Here is a 24686-nt window from a genome sequence, read left to right as displayed (position 1 = left end):
TTATTCTTTTTCGCACTTATTTTATAAACAGCTTTATTGCAGTATTATTCGCATACCATGCAATTCGTATACCAGTTTAAATTGTCCAGTTCAATGGTATGATCACAGAATTGTGCAACCATCACCACATCAGTTTTAAAACATTTTCATCATTCAAAAAGACACCCCATACCTGATAGCCGTCATTCTCCATTCTCCCCTCCCCCAGCCTCTGGCAACCACTAATTTCTGTCTGTATAGATTTGCCTATTTGGGACCTTTCTTATAAATGGAATCATACAACGGGCGGTCTTCTGTGACTGGCTTCTTCACTTAGCATGTTCTCAAGACGTAGTTCTTGTTTTAAAATTATCAGGGTAGCATCGATATAGTTTAGAAATAAAGAAAAGAAAACTATAGTATAATCCCATTCTAAAACAATCAATATCATCATTTTCTTTCTTTCTTTTCCCTCTGCAGGGTCATTTCATCCGATTGGAAAACAGACGGAGGCTACCCCTCGCCCCGTCCCCGCGGCCACCTCTCTCTGAAACCCCGCCCCCCGCGCCCCGCCTCCCAGAGAGCCGCGAGAGCGCCCGGGCAGCGGAGGGAGGGCCCCGCCCGTTCTCGCCGGCGCCTCGCTGACGTCACAGCTTCGCACCGCAGACCCCCCCCCCCTTACCCGGTCGCAGTAGCTTTGACAGAGCGCGATGGCGGCGGCCGGGTCTGCAGGGGTACCGGCAACCGTATCGGAAAAGCAGGAGTTTTACCAGCTTCTGAAGAACCTGATTAACCCAAGCTGCATGGTGCGGAGGCAAGCAGAAGAAATCTATGAAAATATCCCAGGTCTGTGTAAGACTACATTCCTCTTAGATGCCGTCAGGAATAGAAGGGCAGGTTATGAGGTGAGACAAATGGCTGCCGCACTGCTACGACGGCTTTTGTCCTCTGGTTTTGAGGAGGTCTATCCAAATCTGCCTTCTGATGTTCAGAGGGATGTCAAGATTGAACTGATACTGGCTGTTAAGTTAGAAACACATGCTAGCATGAGGAAAAAACTTTGTGATATTTTTGCAGTGCTGGCCAGGAATTTGATAGATGAGGATGGCACTAACCACTGGCCAGAAGGTCTGAAGTTTCTTATTGATTCAATCTACTCTAAAAATGTGGTTCTATGGGAAGTTGCACTTCACGTTTTCTGGCACTTTCCTGGAATTTTTGGGAACCAAGAGCGGCATGACTTGGATATCATCAAACGGTTGTTGGACCAGTGTATTCAAGATCAGGAACATCCAGCAATCAGGACATTATCCGCTAGAGCTGCAGCTGCATTTGTACTTGCTAATGAAAATAACATTGCTCTTTTCAAAGACTTTGCAGACTTGCTTCCTGGAATCTTACAGGCTGTGAATGACTCATGCTACCAGGATGATGACTCAGTACTAGAATCCCTTGTTGAGATTGCAGACACTGTACCTAAGTACTTGGGTCCTTATTTAGAAGATACTCTGCAGTTGAGTCTGAAGTTATGCGGAGACTCTAGGCTTAGTAATCTGCAACGCCAGCTGGCCCTTGAAGTAATAGTGACCTTGTCTGAAACTGCAACCCCAATGTTGAAAAAACATACAAATATTATTGCGCAGGCAATTCCTCAGATATTAGCAATGATGGTTGATCTGCAAGATGATGAGGACTGGGTAAATGCTGATGAAATGGAAGAAGATGATTTTGACAGCAATGCAGTTGCTGCTGAGAGTGCACTAGACAGACTGGCTTGTGGGCTTGGTGGAAAAGTTGTTTTACCAATGACCAAGGAGCATATCATGCAAATGCTTCAGAGCACTGACTGGAAATATCGACATGCTGGATTAATGGCCTTATCTGCCATTGGAGAAGGATGCCATCAGCAAATGGAATCAATTCTAGATGAAACAGTTAACTCCGTTTTGCTTTTTCTTCAGGATCCTCATCCAAGGGTGAGGGCTGCAGCCTGTACTACACTTGGACAGATGGCCACAGATTTTGCACCTAGTTTCCAAAAGAAATTCCATGAAACAGTGATTGCAGCTCTGTTGCGCACCATGGAAAATCAAGGTAATCAGCGGGTGCAATCACATGCAGCTTCTGCTCTTATTATTTTTATTGAAGACTGCCCCAAATCATTGCTAGTTCTGTATTTGGATAGTATGGTGAAAAATCTACATTCCATCTTGGTGATTAAACTTCAAGAGTTGATTCGAAGTGGAACTAAATTGGCTTTGGAACAACTTGTGACAACCATTGCCTCAGTTGCAGATACAATAGAAGAAAAATTTGTTCCATATTATGATATATTTATGCCCTCACTAAAGCACATTATTGAGCTTGCTGTTCAGAAGGAACTCAAGCTTCTAAGAGGAAAAACTATTGAGTGCATTAGCCACGTCGGTCTTGCTGTTGGGAAGGAAAAATTTATGCAAGATGCGTCAAATGTGATGCAGCTATTGTTGAAGACACAATCAGACTTAAATAATATGGATGATGATGATCCTCAGACTTCTTACATGGTTTCAGCATGGGCTAGAATGTGTAAAATTCTTGGAAAAGATTTTCAACAGTACCTTCCACTGGTCATCGAGCCTCTTATTAAGACTGCTTCAGCTAAACCTGATGTCGCTCTCTTAGACACACAAGATGTGGAGAATATGAGTGATGATGATGGCTGGCAATTTGTAAATCTTGGAGACCAGCAAAGTTTTGGAATTAAAACTTCAGGACTTGAAGCAAAAGCAACTGCTTGCCAGATGTTGGTTTACTATGCTAAGGAGTTAAGGGAAGGATTTGTGGACTATACAGAACAAGTTGTGAAGCTGATGGTTCCTTTACTGAAATTTTATTTCCATGATAATGTTCGAGTGGCAGCAGCGGAGTCCATGCCTTTTCTCCTGGAATGTGCAAGAATTCATGGCCCAGAGTATCTTGCACAGATGTGGCAATTCATATGTGATCCCTTAGTCAAGGCTATTGGGACTGAACCTGATACAGACGTACTCTCAGAAATAATGAATTCTTTTGCAAAATCCATTGAAGTAATGGGAGATGGTTGTCTTAATGATGAACACTTGGAAGAACTGGGAGGAATACTGAAAGCAAAACTTGAAGGTCACTTTAAAAACCAAGAATTGCGACAGGTTAAAAGACAGGAAGAAAACTATGACCAACAGGTTGAGATGTCTCTGCAAGATGAGGATGAATGTGATGTTTATATTCTGACCAAAGTATCAGATATTTTGCACTCGTTATTTAGTACTTATAAGGAAAAGATTTTACCATGGTTTGAACAACTACTTCCATTAATTGTGAATCTAATTTGTTCAAATAGGCCCTGGCCAGACAGACAGTGGGGATTGTGCATATTTGATGATATCATAGAGCACTGCAGTCCAACCTCATTTAAATATGTAGAATATTTTCGGTGGCCAATGCTGCTAAATATGCGCGATAACAACCCTGAAGTCAGGCAAGCTGCTGCTTATGGCCTGGGTGTTATGGCACAGTTTGGTGGAGATGATTATCGTTCTTTATGTTCAGAAGCTGTTCCACTGCTGGTAAAAGTTATTAAGTGTGCAAATTCCAAAACCAAAAAAAATATTATTGCTACAGAGAACTGTATCTCAGCAATAGGGAAGATTTTGAAGTTTAAGCCTAACTGTGTAAATGTAGATGAAATTCTTCCTCACTGGTTATCATGGCTTCCACTGCATGAAGATAAAGAGGAAGCTATTCAGACTTTGAGTTTTCTCTGTGACTTAATTGAAAGTAACCACCCAGTTGTAATTGGTCCAAATAATTCCAATCTTCCCAAAATAATAAGTATAATTGCAGAAGGAAAAATTAATGAGACTATTAATTATGAAGATCCTTGTGCCAAACGCCTAGCTAACGTTGTGCGTCAGGTACAGACTTCTGAAGAATTATGGTTGGAATGCATATCTCAACTCAATGATGAACAGCAGAAAGCCTTACAGGAGTTGCTAAGTTTCGCCTGAAGCACTTTAATGTCACTTGAATATCATCTACCATAAAAGTAGCTACAGATAAGTGTTGTGTGTGGATTCCATTATAAATGAGAGAACTGTTTTCTCCCTGCTGAGCAGTTCATATTTCTTCCCCGTGTTTCTCCAGAATTAGTGTTACAGCCTTCTGTTTATCTTGCATGTTTATCTCTTAAACGCAAACCTTGGTGATACCCAGTGCTTCCAGTTGTCTTTGAATGTTTGTCACCTTTCCCCTAGTTGATGTGAAGTGTATAAATTGTTGCTGTTTGTCTGAACTCTTGATGCCGGGTAAGCAGTATACTTGGTGTCAAGATGTCATGCTGACTAACAAGATGCTAAGATCTCACAAAGATAGGAGAACTTCCAGGAAAACATCTTTGGAATTGAGGAGGGTGAAGGATATAGTGGCAGGCTTATTCCTCTGATAATACTTCTGGTATTCATGGTAATGGGAGGATGCTGGGACTACGAGAGAGTTTTGAGATACCGCAATGGATGTGGAAGTTTTCTCTATAATATATATAAACGTTTTCATAATGTACTCCTAAGAACTGGGTGGGACATATCCATCCATATTCTAGTTCCCAAGGTGTCCAGGTGAGAGTTATTAGAACTTTTAAATCTTCCTAGCCAGACTGGTCTCTATTTTTTTATGTTACCCAAGACTCCAAGAACCATGGTTACTGAAAAGGGAGTCCTGGTACATCTAACATTGGTAGCATGTAACATACTGTAACACAGTGTTTGACAAATAGTAAGTAAGCAATATTTGTGGGCATCAGTCAGTGTTACGTGTTTCAGCAGATTATTGCTTTGTGTATGTATGACATTTCCCCCCCTGCAAAGCAGCTCAAGAAGAGAAGCCCTGATTCACAATGGGGCTTAGACAGATTTCTATTTTGAAGAAGTTCCTAACAGATTTGATAGTAGTAGTGAAGAGTATTCTGTTGTGAAAATGAGAGGGAAGCAAACTATCTTTAAACATGAAAAAGAAAACAGCTTTGAGACTAGTCATTTAGCAACAGATGTGCATTATAAGAAAACAGCTCTATAAATCTAGGGTTGATTATATTGGAATGTTGGTCTTTAATGTTGAGCTTTTTGTAGGATAGAGAAAAGCTTTCTACTCAGCAAATCATTGATCCAAAACTTAAAAGCAAATACATCTACTGTGATTTCCTGGTACTATTGTGAGTAATGTGTATGTATTTAGCAAATATGTAAGACCTAGTAAGTGTTCAATAAATTGTAGCTGTTACTACTGTTGTTTGTACCTCTACTGTGTTCTTTTTTATAGTTTGGAATTAGAATTTTCCAATTCACCCCCTACCAGTTCAGATGGACAGGCCATCTAGGCCATTGTAGAGAGAGATATAAAGTTGAGATTGTAGATATGCAATTCCTGTCCATTCCATACAATTGTTTGTTATTAATGGGAGGAAGAGGGAATAAGTTTACAGACATTACATACAGTATGATCACAATTTTAAGTTTACTTAAGATCAGTAAAAAAGTATAGATGAATAAACAGAAAAATCCCACCTCAAAGTATTGAGAGGTTTTCTCTTGGTGGGAGAATTAAATGCAATTTTTCTTCTCACCTACATTTTCTAATCTACCTACAACCAACATATTTCTTGTATAATAAAGTTTTTTTTTCTTTTTTTTTTAAGTTCAGGAACCTTATCCTACTTTCATAATAGCTAGGATTGCTATCATCTTGGCCTTTTCATGACCTAGAGGTCAGGTTCCTTATACTTACCTACACTTGTTTCTCTTTTATATACCTTATTAATTTAGAAGCCTTCAATCAACATATTTAACAATTCCCTACACTCCTGTGCATGAGGAATTGAAAATTTTGCCAGAGGTCATGGAATTAGGCACCTGGCATTTTTAAAGTATGACAGAGCTTGATTTGAATTTTGATGAACTACTTTCTTAACCTAAGCATCTTTCCCCATCTGTAAAGTGAGAATAATACCTAGCTTATAGAGTTGTTGTGAGAGATAATGAAGATAATGAATATAAAGTGCTAAGTGGTACAAGGTTCAATAAATGAAAGCTAATATCTGAGAGGCATGAAGGAGGGTTGGTGGCTAAAGAGGAGGCAAAGGGGATATTTGGGTAGAGTTGGCTCCAAATTCTTGGGCTTGGGCTTTGTCTTTTTTTTTTTTTTTTTTTTTTTTTTTTTTAAAGATGACCGGTAAGGGGATCTTAACCCTTGACTTGGTGTTGTCAGCACCACGCTCAGCCAGTGAGCGAACCGGCCATCCGTATATGGGATCCGAACCCGGGGCCTTGGTGTTATCAGCACCGCACTCTCCCGAGTGAGCCACGGGCCGGCCCTGGGCTTGGGCTTTGTTAAACAAAATGAGGGATGTTCAGTCAGACACATGTTTGGTTGCCATTTGCTGAAGCAGGACTGGTTCCTGCCTTTCTTCCTGTTAACTGAGGTACATCCGTGGGCTCTGAGGAGAGAAAAACTTGTACATGCCTAAAAAGTTACAAATGTCTGATAAAGTGAGAGGAGACCTTGAACACTAGCTAATGTGTAGGTGTGTGGAGGAGGGGAATGTCACCTGAAAAACTCAAGTGTTCTCACTTCACTATTTTACCTTAGACTGATAATTTAACTCACTGGACGAAAAAAAAAAAAAAAACCTTTAAATTTTATCAGTGCTTTAAAGTTCACATTAATGAGAAGTAAACAATCTTAAGAATCAGAATATCCCTAGTCACGTAACATTTAGTCACGTAACTTTTACTTTCAAAATGCATAATTTCTGTAATGCAGAAATTTTGTTTTTGTGTTTAAGTAATTCCAAGTTTCAAGCAAGAGGTTTCTGTGTAATAAAAAGTAACGTACATCTTTCAAACAGAACACGAGAAAATAGTAATGTTTGCTTTATGGAACCATTCATTCCCCCCTTATTTTAAGCAACGTATAAATTAATGTCAATGATGAGTCAACTTTTTGATCATTATTTAAATAGTAATTTTTAAATGTGTGGTGAGATTATAAGGCCAGGCTAAGGACTATTCTATGCTGTACATCTCAGACTTGAAGAATTTGGAAACTGTTCCTAGTCTCAAGGATTTTTTCTTTTTTCTTTTTTTTTTTTTTAATGAAGTTCCATTCCCTTCCTTTATTCTTAGCAGATCTCAAGAACTGAGAGGGTGGACATTTTTTTTTTTTTTAACGGAAAACATGGGAATAGTTTCCAAAATATAAATTGATGTTAAGAACGGGGGACAGAAATTTGAGAAACTAGAGTTCTACAAATCACGTCTTTTTTCAGAAAATTATGCATTTTCTGAAATTTTGCATGGGAACGTACGGTTGAGCCTTTAAACTTCCTTTCCAAACTTTTCAAAACTCTAGTTTTATATAAAAGATCGTCAGTCGCAGAGAGGAAGCGAGCAAAGGAAATGTCAATTTTACAGTGGAGAGGATTTACATTTTGTGGTTTCTCACTACTCATTCACCATTAACAAGGGTTATCTAGAAACTTCCTTTAGAATTAATTTCACGTTTTAGGGCTGACAAGTGTCTCCCAAAAGAAGTATCCTCCTGCGGCACTCGCTTTAAAAAATCCTTTTGGCCGCCTTCCAAGTTGTGAGTTAAACTGCGCAGGCGCCTTGCTTCCCCCTCCACTCCGCCCTCTACAGTCGTCTACGACCTGATTACATCATTGCGCCGCGCAACCTACCAGGCCTCGGGGCCTGTGGCTGAGCCCAAGCCCTCAGTTTCGCGTAACCGGGCGGGGGAAGGTTGTTCTGCCACGCATGCGCGCTGGGGATGGCGACGGTGCCTCTTTGCAGAGCACTCCCCAGTGGAGGGGGCTGAGTGCCCTCCCCCTTCTCAGCCTGCCCCTCCCATTTCCCCCTCCCCCTCCGCCCAGCGGGGCTTCTAACTGACAGTTGTTGCCGGGCCCCGTCCGTGCGCCGCCTCCTCCTGCCCGGGTGCCCCACAGGTAGAGAGGGGCGGGAGGGGGTGTGAGGGAGAGGAGGAGCCGGAGACGCCGCGGCCCGGCGCTGCGGCCCCCTCCTGGGAGGCGAGAAGAGGAACCCCCCCTTCCTCCTCGCCCCCTCCCAGCCCTCCGCCGGCGCGGGAGGGGGTGGGGCGGCGAGGCCGCGGCGGCCCCGCGGGTCCTGGCCGGTGAGGAGCGGGCGGGCGGGCGGGGCGCGGAGGGGTGAGGCAGGCGAGGGCCGCGCGCGCGCCGCCGCCGGGGGGAGGGGAGAGGAGGGCACCTAGGCTCTCCTCTTCTCTCCCCCCTCTCCCTCGCGCGCCATGTAACCCCGCCCCGCCGGCGGCGATCTCGAGACCCCCGCGCGCACCGAGCCTAGCCGGCGGCTGAGGAAACGAAGGCCCGATGCGGCAGGGGCTGCGCGGCGCGGTCGAGCGGTGAGGAAGCGGCCCGCGCTCACGCGTCCCCCGGCGCCTCGAGCGGCCCCTTCACACCGCCCAGCCTGGGCCTGCCGTGGGCATGAGCATGCTCGAGACGCCGGGGGAGATGGAGCCGGCCGGAGAGGAGGAGCGGCCGCCACCGGCGGCTGAGGAAGAGGACGACGAGGAGGAGGCGGCAGCGGCTGCCCGGGTCTCAGGGCCGGCCCGCGGAAGGAGTGCCTCCTCCCTGGAGGACGCGGACGACCAGGAGGAGGCGGAGGCGATGGTGGTCGGGGGCGGTGGCTGCAAGGAGCAGGAGCTGACCTACGAGCTGCAGCAGGGCTACCGCATTCTGGGCGAGTTCCTGCAGGAGAAGCACCGGGGCCTCACCGCCCCCTTCCTGCAGCCCTTGGGGGGCGTTGCCACCCGGGAGGAGGAGGTAGCCGAAGGGCCGCGCAGCGGCGGTCGGGGCAGTCGCGCCCTTCCTCAGCAGCCCGGGAAGGGCCTGTGTCTGCTGAAGATGGAGGAGAAGTTCGCCAGCGGCCAGTACGGGGGCATCACCGAGTTCGTGGCGGACTTCAGAATGATGCTGGAGACGTGCTACCGCCTGCACGGAGTGGACCACTGGATCTCTAAACAGGGCCAGAAGCTGGAGATGATATTGGAGCAGAAGTTGGCGCTTCTGTCGCGGTAAGCGAGCCCCGTCCCGGTGGGACTGACAAACTGACACAAACACACCCTCACACGTGTCCGAGGATGGGCTGGGCCAGGGGCCGGGGGGCGGCGCTGATAGGTGCTGAGTCGGTGCTGGAGAGCCCCGGGAGGAGGAGCGGCGCTGGGCGGGGGCCCGGAGGGGTGTGGTGGGTGTGGACCGAACGCAGCGTGCGCCAGAGGGAGGGGGGCTGAGCAGGAGGCGAGTTCGCAGCGCCCACGAGCAGGTAAAGTTTGGAGATGTGAAGAGAGATGGCTCCTGTACACGTGTAGGCAGAGGACAAGTTTTTGTGGCATGGAAATTGAACCCGCAACTTTTAGGCAGCTTTAGCATGACATTAAAAAAAAAAAAATCTTTTAGGGTAAAATATCTTTAGAAAAAAATAATTTTCGTTCGTGTAAAAATGTTTCAAACCATCAAAAAATAATTTCATCTTTTACTACCCAAGTCGACTATCAGAGATTTATGGCGTCCTACTAAATGGTTAATGATTACTCTGGTGTACTCCTGATCTTTTCTCTCCGTTTCATCTGAGGAACTGGAGTTTGTCAATGATAGGGAGTGTATTAACAGAAAAATTTTAGTAAGTTCAGACATTTGTGTTTATTCTACCAGAAATCATAGGCAATTCAGATGGCATTGTGACCACCCATATATCCAATTATTTTTCTTTTGTAAGAGAAAATAATGTAACACAGGAGGATACTAAAATAAATGTATTTTTTTATAATCATTGTGTAGCTGATATGAGCCAAATTAATTTCTCAAGTGTAAATTCTTCAGGGATAGAAAAATGTTGTTGAAATGCTGGTTGAAGTGGAATAGGAGTTTGACTATTTAGTAGCTGAGTGAGCTTGACCAAGTCATTTAACATTTTTGGCCTCAGTTTCCTCATCTGTATACTGGGATGATAATAGTACCCACCCTTACAGTGTTACTGTGAGGATTAGATGAATTAATAAATGTAAAGTCAACAGTGCTTGTCGCATGGTTAGTTGAGTACAAGTGTTAGCCATTATAATAGTAGTTGAGTAGAATTAGTATATACTTCATATCTGAAAACTGGGCATTATACTTGTGTTTTTATGGAATAAATAACTCCTAAAATTTTTGTTAGTTTTTCGGTCCTTAATTTATAATTGTAATTTTATAATTATCTTTATTTGGCACTGGCTTTTTATATACTGTTTTCAAGACTATCAGTGACTTTTTTCACTAAAAACACTTGACTTATTAGGGCAGCTCTCTTTAAACTAAGGAACCTTCTTGAACTCTCATAAAGTAGAATTATTTGGTAATAGAATAATTATTAGCAAATTTGCTTTGTAAATTACTTTTAATATTTTATTTAATGATTTTATACTTCTGTTAGTATGTTTGTTACTCCTGTCTCCACATACATTATAGCTATGACCATATAAAAACAGTTCATTCACATATCATTATTTTTAGGCAGTAAAATATACTCCAAATTGATGTCATGATATTTTAGACCTGAAAGGACCCTTAGAGTTTATCTAGTCCATCGAGTTTTATAGATGTGGAAACAGGGATTTAGAATGAGGAGTGAGAATGATTGTGTGAAACTAAGAGATAGCATACAAGTTTGAATGAATTATAGATGTTTTCGAAAGTACTGTGTATAATAAATACCTCTTAGTCCTACAAGAGCAGGGAGATTGTTTCTCTTATAAAGGTAAAGTTCTAAATGCTCACAATCATCATTCCCAGTGGCCAGTGCTCAGAATACTGTGTTTCCATGTAACGCAATAGTTTCCATATTTGAAATTAAACTTATAATGTCGTATAGTTTATAAACATGATAATGTATTTTTGACATTCCTAAGCCAAAAGAGAAAATTCTTGCATTTTAGTAGCAAATAATAATGTGATGGTCTCAAATAGGTAAAATTTTGAGACCCTCACGTTTTGGACTTGGTGTATGCAAACACTTTGTAAATAATGGGTTTGCTAGACCACATTTGTGGATACTGTACTAGTAAATCATTTCTTTTTCTATACTAGCCTAAAATCTGAGTCATTTCTAAGTAAGTGCTTTGAGTGGGCACAACTTTTAGAAAACCACAGGTTACAACTGTTTGGAACCCAATTAAGATATATTGGTGTTCCAGAACAGTATTCTGTAGACTGCCCATGTGAATATGGTTTTCAGCAAATAGATGACTCATACCTTATTTGTAAATTTCTTAAAGTGATATGTAGTATTTTAGTAGTAAAACCAATGAATCACTTAGATATTATCATTTAGGTTTTCTTTTCTATTCTAGTATATATTTGTAGGACACTGAATTCCTCTTGTTTTCAAATAGTAAGGAGAACTTTATAGCTGCTCCGTATATACAACTGAGCCTTCTAATGAGCAATAAATGAGATACATTAGGTAAAGAGGATGCCACATTATCAGTAGAGAGCAGCACAATGGCATTAGTTAGTACCTTGGACACATCATCTAACTTGAGTCTCAGTTTCTTCATCTGTACAATGAGGGTGTTAGGCTAGATTAGTTGATTGTGCAAATATTTAACTATCGTCTAGAGCTATACATTCATGTCCCTGAGATCAAAAGATGAGTTCCCTGTCCTTAGGTGGTTTACAGTTGAGTAGGGAAATAGACACTTAAAAAGATAATGATTCTATGCATGCATGAACAAGGTACGGGAGAAATTTAGAGGAATGGGACCTATATCGGAAGAGGAGGGGGTTAAGAATGGGGATGGCAAGCAAGAGGAGGGAAGAAGGGGAAAGAGACTAGTTTAAGGCTATCATAAAGAAATTTATACTTAAACTGATTCTTAAAGAAGTTACAACTGGATTTTTTACAAGAGTATGACTGAGGTATTCCAGAATGCTGAACTACAGTGAGTGCAAGGCATGAAATGGCATAGCATTTCTGGAAACTACAAGTAATTCTATATGATCAGTATAGTCTCCAGAGTAGTGTCTGCACACTGGGAGGTATGCAGGATGATCCATTGGTATGAGGGAAGAAAACATTAGAACTTCAGTATATTCTACCATTGTCATATACTTTTTAAATTTCTGGTTTTGGTTTGCTTTTTGTGGTGCTTAATAGCACTATGTGTATATAATCTGTAAATAGCTTATATTTATTATTTATATGTCATATAGATATGTGTATTATACATATAAATACATATATATATGAATACATATAATGTGTGTATCATATATACATGATGTATGAGGGTACTTCAATTGGTTTGTAGAAAAATAGAATTAAAAGATAATAGAATCTTTCCTTAAGCTTTTTGAACTACCCGCATATATATATTTGCAACAGAACTAGGACTAAGATTCAGGTCTGTTCTTTAAATTTTCTAAAACCTGGTTAATTGCTCAAATGAATTCCGCATGAAGCTACACGTGTGTATTGAATTTTTCTAAAGTGACACCATATTTTGAAAGTCTCAGTACATCTGTTTAAATTTTTAACATTAAAAATACAGTTTTAGGGCTGGCCCGTGGCTCACTTGGGAGAGTGTGGTGCTGATAACACCAAGACCAAGGGTTCGGATCCCTATATAGGGATGGCCGGCTAGCTCACTTGGGAGAGCGTGGTGCTGACAACACCAAGTCAAGGGTTAAGATCCCCTTACCGGTCTTTTTCTGTATTAGGCATAATATCTACTCTCAAGAAAGTTATATTTTAGAAGAGATCTCATTCATCCATTTGACACAACTGTGAGAAATAGCAATTAGCATTAGAAATAGGGAGAAAATCATGGAAGTGGAAAAGAATAGAAAATATTTCATAGTTAGGAAGTAATGCAGAGAGTTTTAGAAAATGTCAAATATTAAGAATTTTTGCCTCTTCCAAAACTGATTTTAAAATATTTTTGAAAGCTTTAAGAATATTTCCAGAAGGTGGCATTTCCTACTTCTAGAAGGCTGTTATAAAAGATGAATCACTGGTGACACCAGTAGAGTCAGATTAAAATTTTTAATTTGGGCCATTTATGGTAATATTATGGTGAAAATAAGCTTGAATATTTAATATATCCTTGTTAAAATTATTCTTGATTTTCACATTTAGTTGCTGTTAAAAAAATGGTACACATATTGGCTAAAAGTTAGACTTTCTTAAAATGTAACTGAAGGTTATTTAGTTTTGTAATTGCTTTTTAATTGGCAAAATATTTTTGGGGGGATGAAAGTATAAAAAAGCATCTTTATGAAGCCTCAGACATTTAATAATAGAGGTTTCCAAGTAAAAGTAGTAATCGAATTAAAAATGAATTTGGAGACTAATTTTAATCCTCCTAAGTTAAATTTGAATTTTTTTGGCTTGCTTATACTCAAGATCAAAACACAGAAATTAATTGGGAATTTTAACAAGATGCTTATTTCTCCCCAGTAGTGTAACCTCTCCCACCCCCAACTGGATTCTATAATTCTATCTTTTTAATATAAATATTTAAAAACTAGGGACCTCTGGTAAAAGAATCTGGATTTGCGTCTTAGTCAGAACTATAGAATGTTAGAGCTTGATAGTCCATGTAGTTCTATTTATTATAGTAGCCATTCCTAAAATAAATGGTGTTATGTAGCAGGTTCTGAAAATGTTTTAGTGCAGTGATGAAAGTATGAAGGAGTTCAATTAAGACATTTATTGAGCACCTGCTTTGTTCTAGGACTTGGGGGACAGTCCCTGCCCCCAACAGGTTTAAAAGATAGTAAGAAGAAACACATACACAAGTATGATAAAAGGTAAAATACATTAAAACCGTGATTCTCAAACTTGTTCCATTGTCAGATCAACTAGAAGTCATGGTACTATTTGCACAACACCCTGAAATATTGATATGTTTAGATGTATCATAGGATTTTTTTGCGAGGGGGTCCAAAAGGTTAAAACAAATTATGGGAAGAAGCCCTTTATTGAAGAGCTTCTGTCTAGTACCTTAGTTTTTTTCCCCTGGCAAATTGGGAAAACATCACTTTTCAGTTTTTGCTGTTAAATCTTGTGTCAGCTCATGAAATGATTGTGTTCCAAGGGAGCATACCTTGAGGATGACTGTAATGAGCTATATTATAGAATGCTAGGGGAATCTTGTGTCAGCTCATGAAAAATGACTGTGTTCCAAGGGAGCATACCTTGAGGACGACTGTAATGAGCTATATTATAGAATGCTAGGGGAGTGCAGAGGAAGGATAACTTCTGGGGTTGGTGGGAGGAGCTGGGATTAAAAATTTTTTATTAGATTTTATTCAAGAGGTTGTAGGTTTTGAGCTAGTGGGTAGAATATTGATAGATGAAGTTGAGGATTTCATTAAACAATTTGAACTATTCTGTACTAGGTAGTATGTAAAGCCCTTTAGATACAGTGATAAACATGACCTTATCCCTTACTTCGAGATGATAGGTAAACAGAAACATACAATTAGATGTATGGAGGCAGGAGAGTACAGAGTATTCCGGGGTAATAGTTTATACCCAGTGTTCAGAGTGTAGGATGAGGATCTGTAGTGGGAAATAAGTCTAGAAAGATAGGCTGGAGCCAGTTATGGAGGACCTTGAATGCTTACTAGGAAATTTAGGGTCTAGGCAGTGTAGATCCATTACAGGTTTTGGCAAAGGGAGTGACATGATATTACTTTTAGTGACAGGATAGTAGTATTTTGAGGTTTGAAGGTGGAAATGAAAGAGGAATGAAAGGAAGGAAACCAATTAAAAGGCTATTGAATTAATTCCATCAAGAAATAGTAAGCAGTAGGAATAGAGAGTTGGCTGAGATACAAAAGAGGTAAATGCAGCAGGTACAAGTGGTGAATGGCAAACTATCAGAATGTGGGCTGTGAAGGAGAGGATGATGTCCAAAATGAATTGGAGCATTTGAGCCCAGGTCATATTGATGCTAAGGGAACACAAGAGAAGACATTCACTTGAAAATATCCAACTGAGAATTATTAGAAGAGTACGTTAGGGAGCAGAATAGTGACAAAGGCTAGAGATATTTAATTAGGGGTTAACCTTCAGAACGATGGTGGTTGGAGAGAGTGAATGAGATTGCCCAGTAGAGAGCCTAGTAAAAATACAAGGGGACCAATGGCAGAACTTTGTGTGAGGATTGACTGTCTTCCAAATGGAAAGAAAAAAGAGTAGAAGCATTATGAGTAAATTTGTATAATGTATATCAAAAGCTGAAATGCTTAATTGAGAAAAAGCAGTTAATGAAGCTGAGAAGCATTTATTCCGGATAAGTAAAGGTATTATATTAAGTATAGTAAACTTATAGACTTATTGCCATTTGCAAATATTAATTTGAGAATGTTCTAGATTTAACATAATAAAAATGCCATAACAGATTTTAATGTTTTAATAGTCTGTTGCACATTGAATTTGTGCCCCTCTATTTATTTTTATTATTCAGAAGAAAACTAGAGCCGGGCGGGGAATCATGTTTTTGGAAAGAAGAGTCAGTCTCTTCCATAATTGTACTTTATCTTTTAAATCATCTTAGGCTATCTCCATAAGATTTGAGTTGCTCAGAACAAATAATAGCTTTTTTCATTTCCTGGTAACTTAAATAATAATATGAATCTTTAAAATTTATATTAAATTACCTGAGGTTCTTTATATAAAGAGAGAGAATAATATAAAGGTTGTGTGTGTGTGTGCGTATATATATGTGTGTATATATATATATATATGTATATGTGTGTGTATGTATATATATATATATGTATATATGTATATATATGTATATAGAAAAACTTAATAAACCCCAGTGGTAATATTATCTATCAACAACCCTTTGTTATATTATCTTCCATCTGGAACCTATGAATGTTGCAGTTAATCATGCTTTTAAATCAGGATATCGAGTATATACACTTTGAGAAGAGATTAAGGAAAACTAACAAAATGTTAATAGTGGTTATGGCTAAGTAAAAAGCTGGGTATTTTTCATTGTCTTCTTTAATTTTTTGCATGTCCTATGTTTTCTACAATAAGCATATTACTTGTATAGTAAAAAAATAGATTTTATTTAAAGGAAATTACAATTTAATAATTTTGAATAAACTAGGTAAAAAACTGAGTTTTAAAAATGTATCACCAAGGCTATAAAACAGTAGTAACTGGGTAGTAAAGCTGTGTATGGTTTTTAATTTTCCCTTTTATTCTTTCTAATTTTTAATTTTTTTATGCAGTGACCATGTATTACTGTTGCTATTTTTTGGAATACTGTTCAAAATACAAAATCCACAGATTTTCTAAGTGCAGTTTTAAGGACTTGGAATAACTAGTGCTAAGAACCCACCCCAAACTTTAGTATTTAAAGCTTTTGAGTACAGCCATCCGAAAGTACCTTCTATACAAAAATAACTTCCCATAGTGTCTTTCTTATATCTTTTTAAATGTTATTACATCTTAGAATTCACATTTTTTCATTTCTGTGTGGGGATTGTATTAAAAGATAAAAAAGGCGAGACTACAACTTGAGATAAGCCAGTTTAAGATAAAACTGCTTGCCTATAAACCTCTTGCTATATTCTCTACATACTTTACTAATATTGCTCTTCTGTGAAGAGTTTAAACCTTCTGTGTTAGAATCAGTGAAAAAAACATTGTCAAGATACAATGCAGAAAGTGTTTGAATTGTTGTATAGCACATGAAATATTTGGGAGGTCTTCTCTTTCCAAAGGATAGCTCCCACTCTCAGTTATATTTCATTTGCTAGATATAAGTTTTCTTTCAATATAACTACAGTTTAAGTTTGCAAAAGAGTTAAAGGTTAGCAATTTTTATTTATATTTATTTATTTATTTAAGCTAAAAGTGTTGTATATTTTAGCCAAATGTTCCAAATTACTTGAATACCCAAATGAGTATTTGGTAAAAAATTAGGTCAACTAGTTCAGATATTTAAAAAATTATTAAAAACAAATTTGAATAGTAGTAGTAACCTTCAGAGTCATTCTGATGTTTATATTTAATATTATTTAACTTTTATACATATTAATCATTGGAACTTTACTTGTACATTCACATTTTTAAAAACAAATTATTAAATTTTCCTTTCCTAGCTACAGACTCTAGATTTGCGGGTCCACCCCAAACTGTTCCCAAACGATCTCTTTCGTTCTGTAATGCCTCCTCTAAACATAGCTCTTTCCCTGAAGAAACACATTTTTTCAAAGCTAGGATTACTTCCGGTGGCCTTTGATGAACTGCTTTAGCCACTCTTGTGCCTCTTCTAGAGAATTAGTTTCATCTGAAGACTGCAAGACCTCTTCGACCATTCCTATGTTTAAAGCTTTTTTTGAATCCAGTTTGAGGGCCCCACTTAACACTTTGAGAGTTTGTCTACTTCCGATTATTTCAACCAGCCGGGGTAGTGCCACCCCAGCTTGGTATTATACCCACCTTCTTGTGGACAAATCTGATCTCATTCTCTGGAGTCATTAACCTGAAATCACTTGCTATAGTAAATTCTGCTCCTCCATCCAATGCTTGCCCCTGAACCAGTGCAGCACTTATTAAAAGAAGTCTCATGAATCTTGTTAAGGTGTTTTGCATGAACATACATAAGGCCATTCCATCCTCTGGAGTTCCTAGTGCTTTCACAGCATTCAGATTGGATTCTGAAGTGAAAGTATTTTTTGCCCCTCGGAGAGGGAGGCCTTTACTCTCTGCCCAATTTTCCAATTCAATCACTTTTTCCAGAAGTTGTAGCATCATAACACCTGAGAAGGCATTCATTATACTTGATATCGTTCAAGGTAAGAATGCCAATGCGGTTGTCTTCCTTCTGAAGGTCAATGGATCCACCAGAAAACTGTTGGTTTTTTCTTTACTTCTTGCTCATTGAAGTGACAGTCCCATTGGATGTTGCAATTTGGTCCTTACGGAGAGAGATGGTGTCTTGAAAAGACTTGTTGCCATTTTCTGTTTCAACTCTATGCCTCTTCACAAGCTGGTTTCCCTTACTGGAATCAAGGTTAGCAATTTTTAAAAAATATAATCTTCTAGCCTAGTACATTGACTTTTATGGTAATTATGCACGTTCTCAGGCATCAGAAAGAAAATCTTGTCTACAAAATATGCACTAAGGTAGAATATTGGAATTATTCTCCCATTGGCATTTCATGTTTTATGTTTTTAAAAATGCTTTTTAATTTCAGTGGTCGATTGCCAAAAGAATATGGTAAGGGATACCAAAACTCTGCTAAGTAATACAATTCCTAGTGAATTCAGGGGATTTCTCATGTTTGTTCTAAAAGTAAGAACAGAGTCTACTTCATTTTCCATAGAAGGAGAGAAACAGACCATCTGAAAGACTTATTATTTTTTTGTGTGTGTGTCTTTTTTTTTTTTTTTGTGACCGGTAAGGGGATCACAACCCTTGGCTTGGTGTCGTCTGCACCGCACTCAGCCAGTGAGCACACCGGCCATTCCTATATAGGATCCGAACCCGCAGCAGGAGCGCCGCACTCTCCCGAGTGCGACACGGGGTTGGCCCTGAAAGACTTATTATACAGAAATGTTTTCACATAAAGCAGTTATAAATATAGATTGTTTCCACATTGGCCCCAAGCTAACTTTTTATCATATCTGAGTTGCTAAAAGTGGAAGATAAAAATATTAGAAGATGGACTGGCCCATGGCTCACTCGGGAGAGTGTGGTGCTGATAACACCAAGGCCACGGGTTCGGATCCCTATATAGGGATGGCCGGTTAGCTCACTGGGTTGAGTGTGGTGCTGACAACACCAAGTCAAGGGTTAAGATCCCCTTACCGGTCATCTTTTAAAAAAATAAAAATAAAAAATAAATAAATAAAAAATATTAGAAGATAATTAGTAAACAAAATTAAAGACATGTTTTATATTTATCTTGGATACTTGTGCTTTTGGAAAAAAGCAGGTTTAAATTTGACTCTCTTACCACAGGTATAGTCATTTCCTGGCTCCCTCACTTTCTTCTTTGATCCTACATTATCTGCAAGCCTTTCCCAACCATCCTTTCTAAAGTAATATCCCTTTCCCTGGTCATTATCTTCCCCCTTAACCTCCTTTATTTTTCTTGATAGCATTTATTGTAACCTAACATATAATATCACTTAATTATATTGTGTATTGTTATATATTTTTCGTCTCTCTCACTAGACTGTAATGTCTGTGAGGGCAGTTACTTTTTCTGCTTGGTTTGCTTCTGTTTGACTTCTATGAATGCTGACTTGAAATTAGGCAAATAAGTTCTACTGTTCATTTTCAATGGCTTATTGGGGCATGTCTCTCAAAGGGTGTTTCCCAGATCACCAGCATTAAAATGGTGTTCAAAAACAGATTCCTTGACCCCACAATAGCATGTTCATATCTGTTAGTTAACTCAGAATCTCAGAGTGGGAATTAAGAATCTGCATTTTTAATTAGCTCCCTAAGTGATTTTTATGCACAGTAAAGTTTGAGAATGGATGCTTCAGGATGTAATACCTCTATTTCATGTTTGATTTCAACTCTGAATTTGCTTTTCACTGAAGTATGTGTCTAACACTACTCTTACACTTGTCAGCCCTTATTAGCATTGTATTTTGGGTTATAGCTGGAATGGAGGGAAGGCAGGAGAGAAATGAGAAGCAGATTTATATATTTGTATCTTCGTGTGGAACAGAACTTGAAGTAACTGGTAAATAGTATTGTTGGGGTGGGGGTGAGGGTGAGGAGACATACTAGGTGTGTGCATATTCCTCTGAAAAAAGTGTGGAGAGACTTTGAGAATCATGAGTTTGGTATAGAATATTACATATTGCAATCTCTGTTTTTAGTGTGTTTTTACATTGTTTAAAATTTTTTTGTTAGAAGGGCCGACCCCGCGGCTTACTCGGGTGAGTGCGGCGCTGGGAGCACAGCAGCGCTCCCGCCGCGGGTTCGGATGCTATATAGGGATGGCCTGGGCGCTCACTGGCTGAGCGCAGAGCGGATGACACCAAGCCAAGGGTCGTGATCCCCTTACCGGTCACACAAAAACAAAAAAACAAAACAAAACAACAAAAAAATTTTTTTTGTTAGAGAATTTTGAACACATAAAAAAGCAAAATTATATTTGAACCTTCATGTGCCTATTACCCAGTCCCCAGCCATATTTATCTATGGTTAATTCTGCCCCATCCACACGTTCTGTATACCTCCCCTATTCTGTATTATTTTGAAGGAAATCATTGACAGCAGATTATTCTGTAAATGCTTTAGTTTGTAACTCTCAGAGGTAGGGACTTTTTCATTTAAGATATAACACAATACCATATCACAACAAAACATTTTTTTCTTAATAACAAATATATATCCAGTGTTCACATTTTCAGTTCTTTCAAAAATTATAAGTTTTTATAGTTTGAATCATGATCCAAATAGATCCACACATGGTGATCGGTTGGTTTGTATGTCTTTTAATTTATCTCCCTCCCTCTTTCTCTCTTTTTCTTTCTCTCTTTCTCTCTCTCTCCCTCTCTCTTCCTTGCAATAAAATCATACTGAAGTAGCCAGGTTGTTTGTCTGGAGTTTCCTACAGTCTTGTATTGTGCTAATAGTGTTTTGTTCCTTGTCCTCTATATTTTTAATAAATTGGTAATTGGTTCTAGACGTTTCATTAAATTCAGGATCACTTTTGGGCAGGGACAAAACTCTACCTCCTAAGGTAATGTTGCTTTCATCCATCAGGTTCTGGTTTTATATTTCAAGTCAATTTTAATTATTAGATTTAGCATGATGACAGTGTAATTTTGCTAAATTTGTTAAAATGAAAGGTAATGAACGGTGAGTTTATAATAAGGTTTTTGTTTATTTTCTGTACAGTAAAATTCACCTATTGAACTTTATATGGCACGTAATTTTTTCATAGTTTCATCCTCCAGTGGAGTTTAAGACCTGAAAATAATTTCCATGGCAAGCTACTTTATAGTCTGAGAGAACTGATCTTAACTTAGAATTATATAAAAGCGTTAATCCTATGAATAAATCCTGTTACATACTGCTAATATGTTAAATAACATCACAGTTTAAAAAAAGAAACCTTAGCCTAAAGTCAGAGACCCTAGACCCTATTACCATCTGCTTGTATTCATTTAAACTTGTTTGTATAATCTTATATATCAGCTGTGGATGATAATAATCTCTGTGTTTCCCATTTGATATTTGGGATCAATGAAAGAGATCTGAGGTTAGCTCCCATAGGAATACTTTGCGCTTTGTCAAGTAAAGTATTATATTAATTGATCTCATAACATTTGGTTGATTTTTAAATTTTTTAATTATATGTTTCTCTTTTATAGATGAGTTCCAAGCCCTTATAAGGTTTAAAGTTTTTAATCAGTTTGATAACCACCTCCCCCAATACAACATGCAAAAAGTTTGTGTGTGTGCCCACATGCATGCACATTTTAGTTTTTCTAGGGACAGGGTGCAAAGCTTTATTAGGTTGTCAGAGGGCCACAGACCCCAAAAAAGTTAACCACCAGAGGTTTAGACCACAGAACTAACGCATGTCCAGTAAGTTATGATGATGTTTGGTTAAAGTGGAGAAAATTTCAATTAACTAAATGAAGAAAGAATGAGGCCCTTAACAAAAATAACAACAGAGAATCTGAATAGTACCTTAAGGTAAATATTTCTGTATTACGCTCATGTTTGTACTATTAGGTGTTTAGAGAGACTTGTTTAACTCTGACCTTTAGAAATTTTGCTCTCTATTAAGTTAGAAGAAAAAGGTCTTAGAAATGGCCCTCTTGGTATTCTACAACTCTGAAAGAGTTAATTTGTGACTTACTATACTGGAGGACTCATACTTTTGTGAGTAAAGCAAGTATAGTTCTTGTTTTGCCGGTGACACTATGTGTTGTGTAGGATATTGGCTCCTCTAGAATTTTATTCATTGGACATTAACTTCATCAAACACAGAACAATTTCACAACACCTAGAATACCCTCTTCTCCACTTAAAAGCCTCTTTCCTTTTTCTAAGTCTCAGGGAATTCTGATCATCATCTGAGGCCCAGCAGATGTTACCTGCTCTGTGGAGCTTGATACAGAATTAATTGCTTTTTTCTCTGTACTCCATGATTCTCTGTTTTGCATCTGTTTATAGCACTCAAAGACAAAACAAAACATTTTGCCAGGGTTGAATCTGTCTCCCCATCCAGATTGGGATTCCATGAGGGCAGAGGATATGTCCTACTACTGCATCTTCAGGGTCTTGGGCATACTTAATAGTTATGTTGTAATTCTCAAACTAATGAAATAGTGAGCATATAATAAAGACCGAATGAAATAGTGTTACTGTGTTAAGCCAGAATGCCTGCTTATTCTATAAGCCTGATTCAGCAGAGTTGTCATCTCCTTGGGAAAACTTCTTTGCCTATCTCTTTCTTCCTTTTCTTTTCAGCATATGTTAGGCGTATTCCTCTGTTCTTACAGTACCCACCATTTATATTCATATTTGTATTGAAGTTTTGAATACCATGACATTGAAGTTATCTGTTTACATGTCTGTTTGCCTCACTGAATTTTAAGATTTTCTTATGCATTTTTGTATCTCTTCAAACTGGCTCTTCAAGTGCAAAGGGGCTAGTAGATACTTTGAGTTGAATACAGACACCATACCCTCCTTTAAGGGGCAGTGGATGCAGTGTTCAGAAGCATAATAGGAGGTAATGTGTGGTTAATGTGGTAAGACAATGTACAGTTCATTATATTTAACATGCTTATTATTTGATAGGGGCTATAGGGGAATTCAAAGATGAATATGGAAAGACAGGAATGGCTAAATCAAGTTAGTGTAGAGATAATTCCAGGCAACAAGATTAGCATATTCACAATTGCAAAGACAATGGGCCGGCCCGTGGCTCACTCGGTAGAGTGCGGTGCTGATAACACCAAGGCCACGGGTTCGGATCCTATATAGGGATGGCCGGTTTGCTCACTGGCTGAGCGTGGTGCTGACAATTGCAAAGACAAAAAAAGCCACTTTATATAGCTAGGGAATGGCCAGTAGTTTAGTTTGGCTCAAGTGTAGTTATATATAGAAAAGTAGTGACAGGTGTGAATGGAAGGACTAGATTATGTAGCTGCATCATGCTAATATGCTGTGCTAAGAGAGTTTGCTATTCCATATTAAGGAGTTTTGTAAAGGCTTTTAAGCTAGGAAATTTCAAGGGACACATATACAAGATGAAGTAGAAAAGGAGAAAACTAACATCAGTTTGGTCTTTTCCCATCCCTTAATTTTCAGCTTATTCCTTTCACTTCCAAGTTAAAAGAATTGCATGTGACTTTGTTTCTCTTAGATTTGGTGATGGACTGTATATACAGATGTATCCAGAAAAAAATGTTTTATGTATTGCAGAAATCCTACAGTAATGCTCCAAGATTTCTGGGAAAAAAAGACTGCTTTCTTTTGCCAAATGTAGATAATATGCTGGATTTACATCACTAAATAATTTAGGTTGGACTTAGTTGTTTTGTTTCTTCAGTTGAATAATTTATCTTCTCCCAGTTCTCAGGGAAAAAATTAAGTTAAATAAAGAATTTTTTAATTTGTTATTCTATCTAAGAAGTTATTCTATTCTACTAGGTTATTTTCAACAACTTTGTCTGCTAATAACCAAAAAAATGAATATGGCAAATATGATTAATAAATTGCAAATGTATTGACAGTATCAGTTGATTGTGTTTAATTCGACAACTTAGTTTTCGTAGACACTAATCTCTTTGTAACAGATAACTTCATACTTATAAGAACATAGTGTTAAAATATATAATATATAACATTACTTATAGAAGGTATTTAGAAACAAATGTAACAGTATTTCATGGTGTTGCAGAGTACTGAACCATTTATATTCTTCAATTTATGTAAATCCCTGATTATAGTGCAATTGCTAGTACATTAGTAATTTCCTCTACTTATTAATCCCAGGGTAGGGAATTTGGCTGATAGTAAAATTTAAGTCAAAGGTTTTTAGTTATATTTAAGACTTATTTTTTTAAAAGTTTTATAGTGAGAATACAGAAATTATAAGATAACTGAAATTTCTTTTAATTTTTTATTAGCAGTTTAAACCCTTTTTTTACTGAGTTAACATTTATTCATTTTTTTCCATATGCTAAACACTCTGCTAAATATTCTGTATGCTCTTTGAAGATTTAGAAAAAATAGAAGATTGTCAAAAAATGGAAATTAAAAAATCACCCATCTCATCAGACAGATGTAATTACTTGTTAGCCTTCTTTAGCTCCTCTAAACATGTATTATTTATTTACACACAAAAAAATTAAATTCAAGATTTGGATTTGCCATGTGTATGGTTTTATATCCTTTTTATCTCCTATTAGATTTTATTTCACTTGTATGAATGTTGTTACATGTGTTTTATTTCAGCATTGTTTTTATACACTAACAGGATAACAACGGTAGGCTCTTATAGAATGACAGTAGTAAGACCTGGTAGTATTGTGTTTTTTGACCCTGTAGTTTTTTCTTCAAAAAAGTTTACTTTTGCCATGTGTATAAGCTATTTTTTGTTTTGTTTG

General features: G+C 38.3%; 2 protein-coding genes and 1 pseudogene across 5 annotated transcripts in view; 2 read left to right on the top strand and 1 right to left on the bottom strand.

The window, feature by feature from the left end:
* Positions 1-676: 676 nt before the first annotated feature.
* On the top strand, positions 677-5285 carry RANBP6 (RAN binding protein 6). 2 transcript variants are annotated; one of them, XM_063081177.1, is made up of 2 exons: positions 677-825; positions 1941-2095. In XM_063081177.1, the coding sequence occupies exons 1-2, from the start codon at positions 690-692 to the stop codon at positions 2009-2011; spliced, it is 207 nt and encodes a 68-aa protein (XP_062937247.1). In that variant the 5' UTR covers positions 677-689; the 3' UTR covers positions 2012-2095. The 2 variants fall into 2 exon arrangements, with proteins under 2 accessions (XP_062937247.1, XP_062937246.1); XM_063081176.1 differs by having other exon boundaries at positions 677-5285.
* A 2977-nt stretch (positions 5286-8262) lies between these two features.
* The window catches only part of BRD10 (bromodomain containing 10), a 98764-nt gene continuing 82340 nt past the window's right edge, over positions 8263-24686 (top strand). For all 3 annotated transcript variants that reach the window (XM_063080921.1, XM_063080920.1, XM_063080919.1), the window contains exon 1: positions 8263-9096. In XM_063080921.1, the coding sequence (XP_062936991.1) occupies positions 8507-9096 (590 nt within the window). In that variant the 5' untranslated portion in view covers positions 8263-8506. The remainder of the gene's footprint in view (positions 9097-24686) is intronic.
* On the bottom strand, positions 17148-18059 carry LOC134365053 (ethylmalonyl-CoA decarboxylase-like; annotated as a pseudogene).

Source organism: Cynocephalus volans, chromosome 16 (assembly GCF_027409185.1).
Source record: "Cynocephalus volans isolate mCynVol1 chromosome 16, mCynVol1.pri, whole genome shotgun sequence".
NCBI lineage: Eukaryota > Metazoa > Chordata > Mammalia > Dermoptera > Cynocephalidae > Cynocephalus > Cynocephalus volans.
Note: the sequence above shows the minus strand (reverse complement) of the source record. Positions and strands in the feature narration are given on the sequence as shown.

Coding starts and splice junctions, on each gene's coding strand:
- RANBP6 (XM_063081176.1), top strand. CDS start 690: ATGGCGGCGGCCGGGTCTGCAGGGGTACCGGCAACCGTATCGGAAAAG.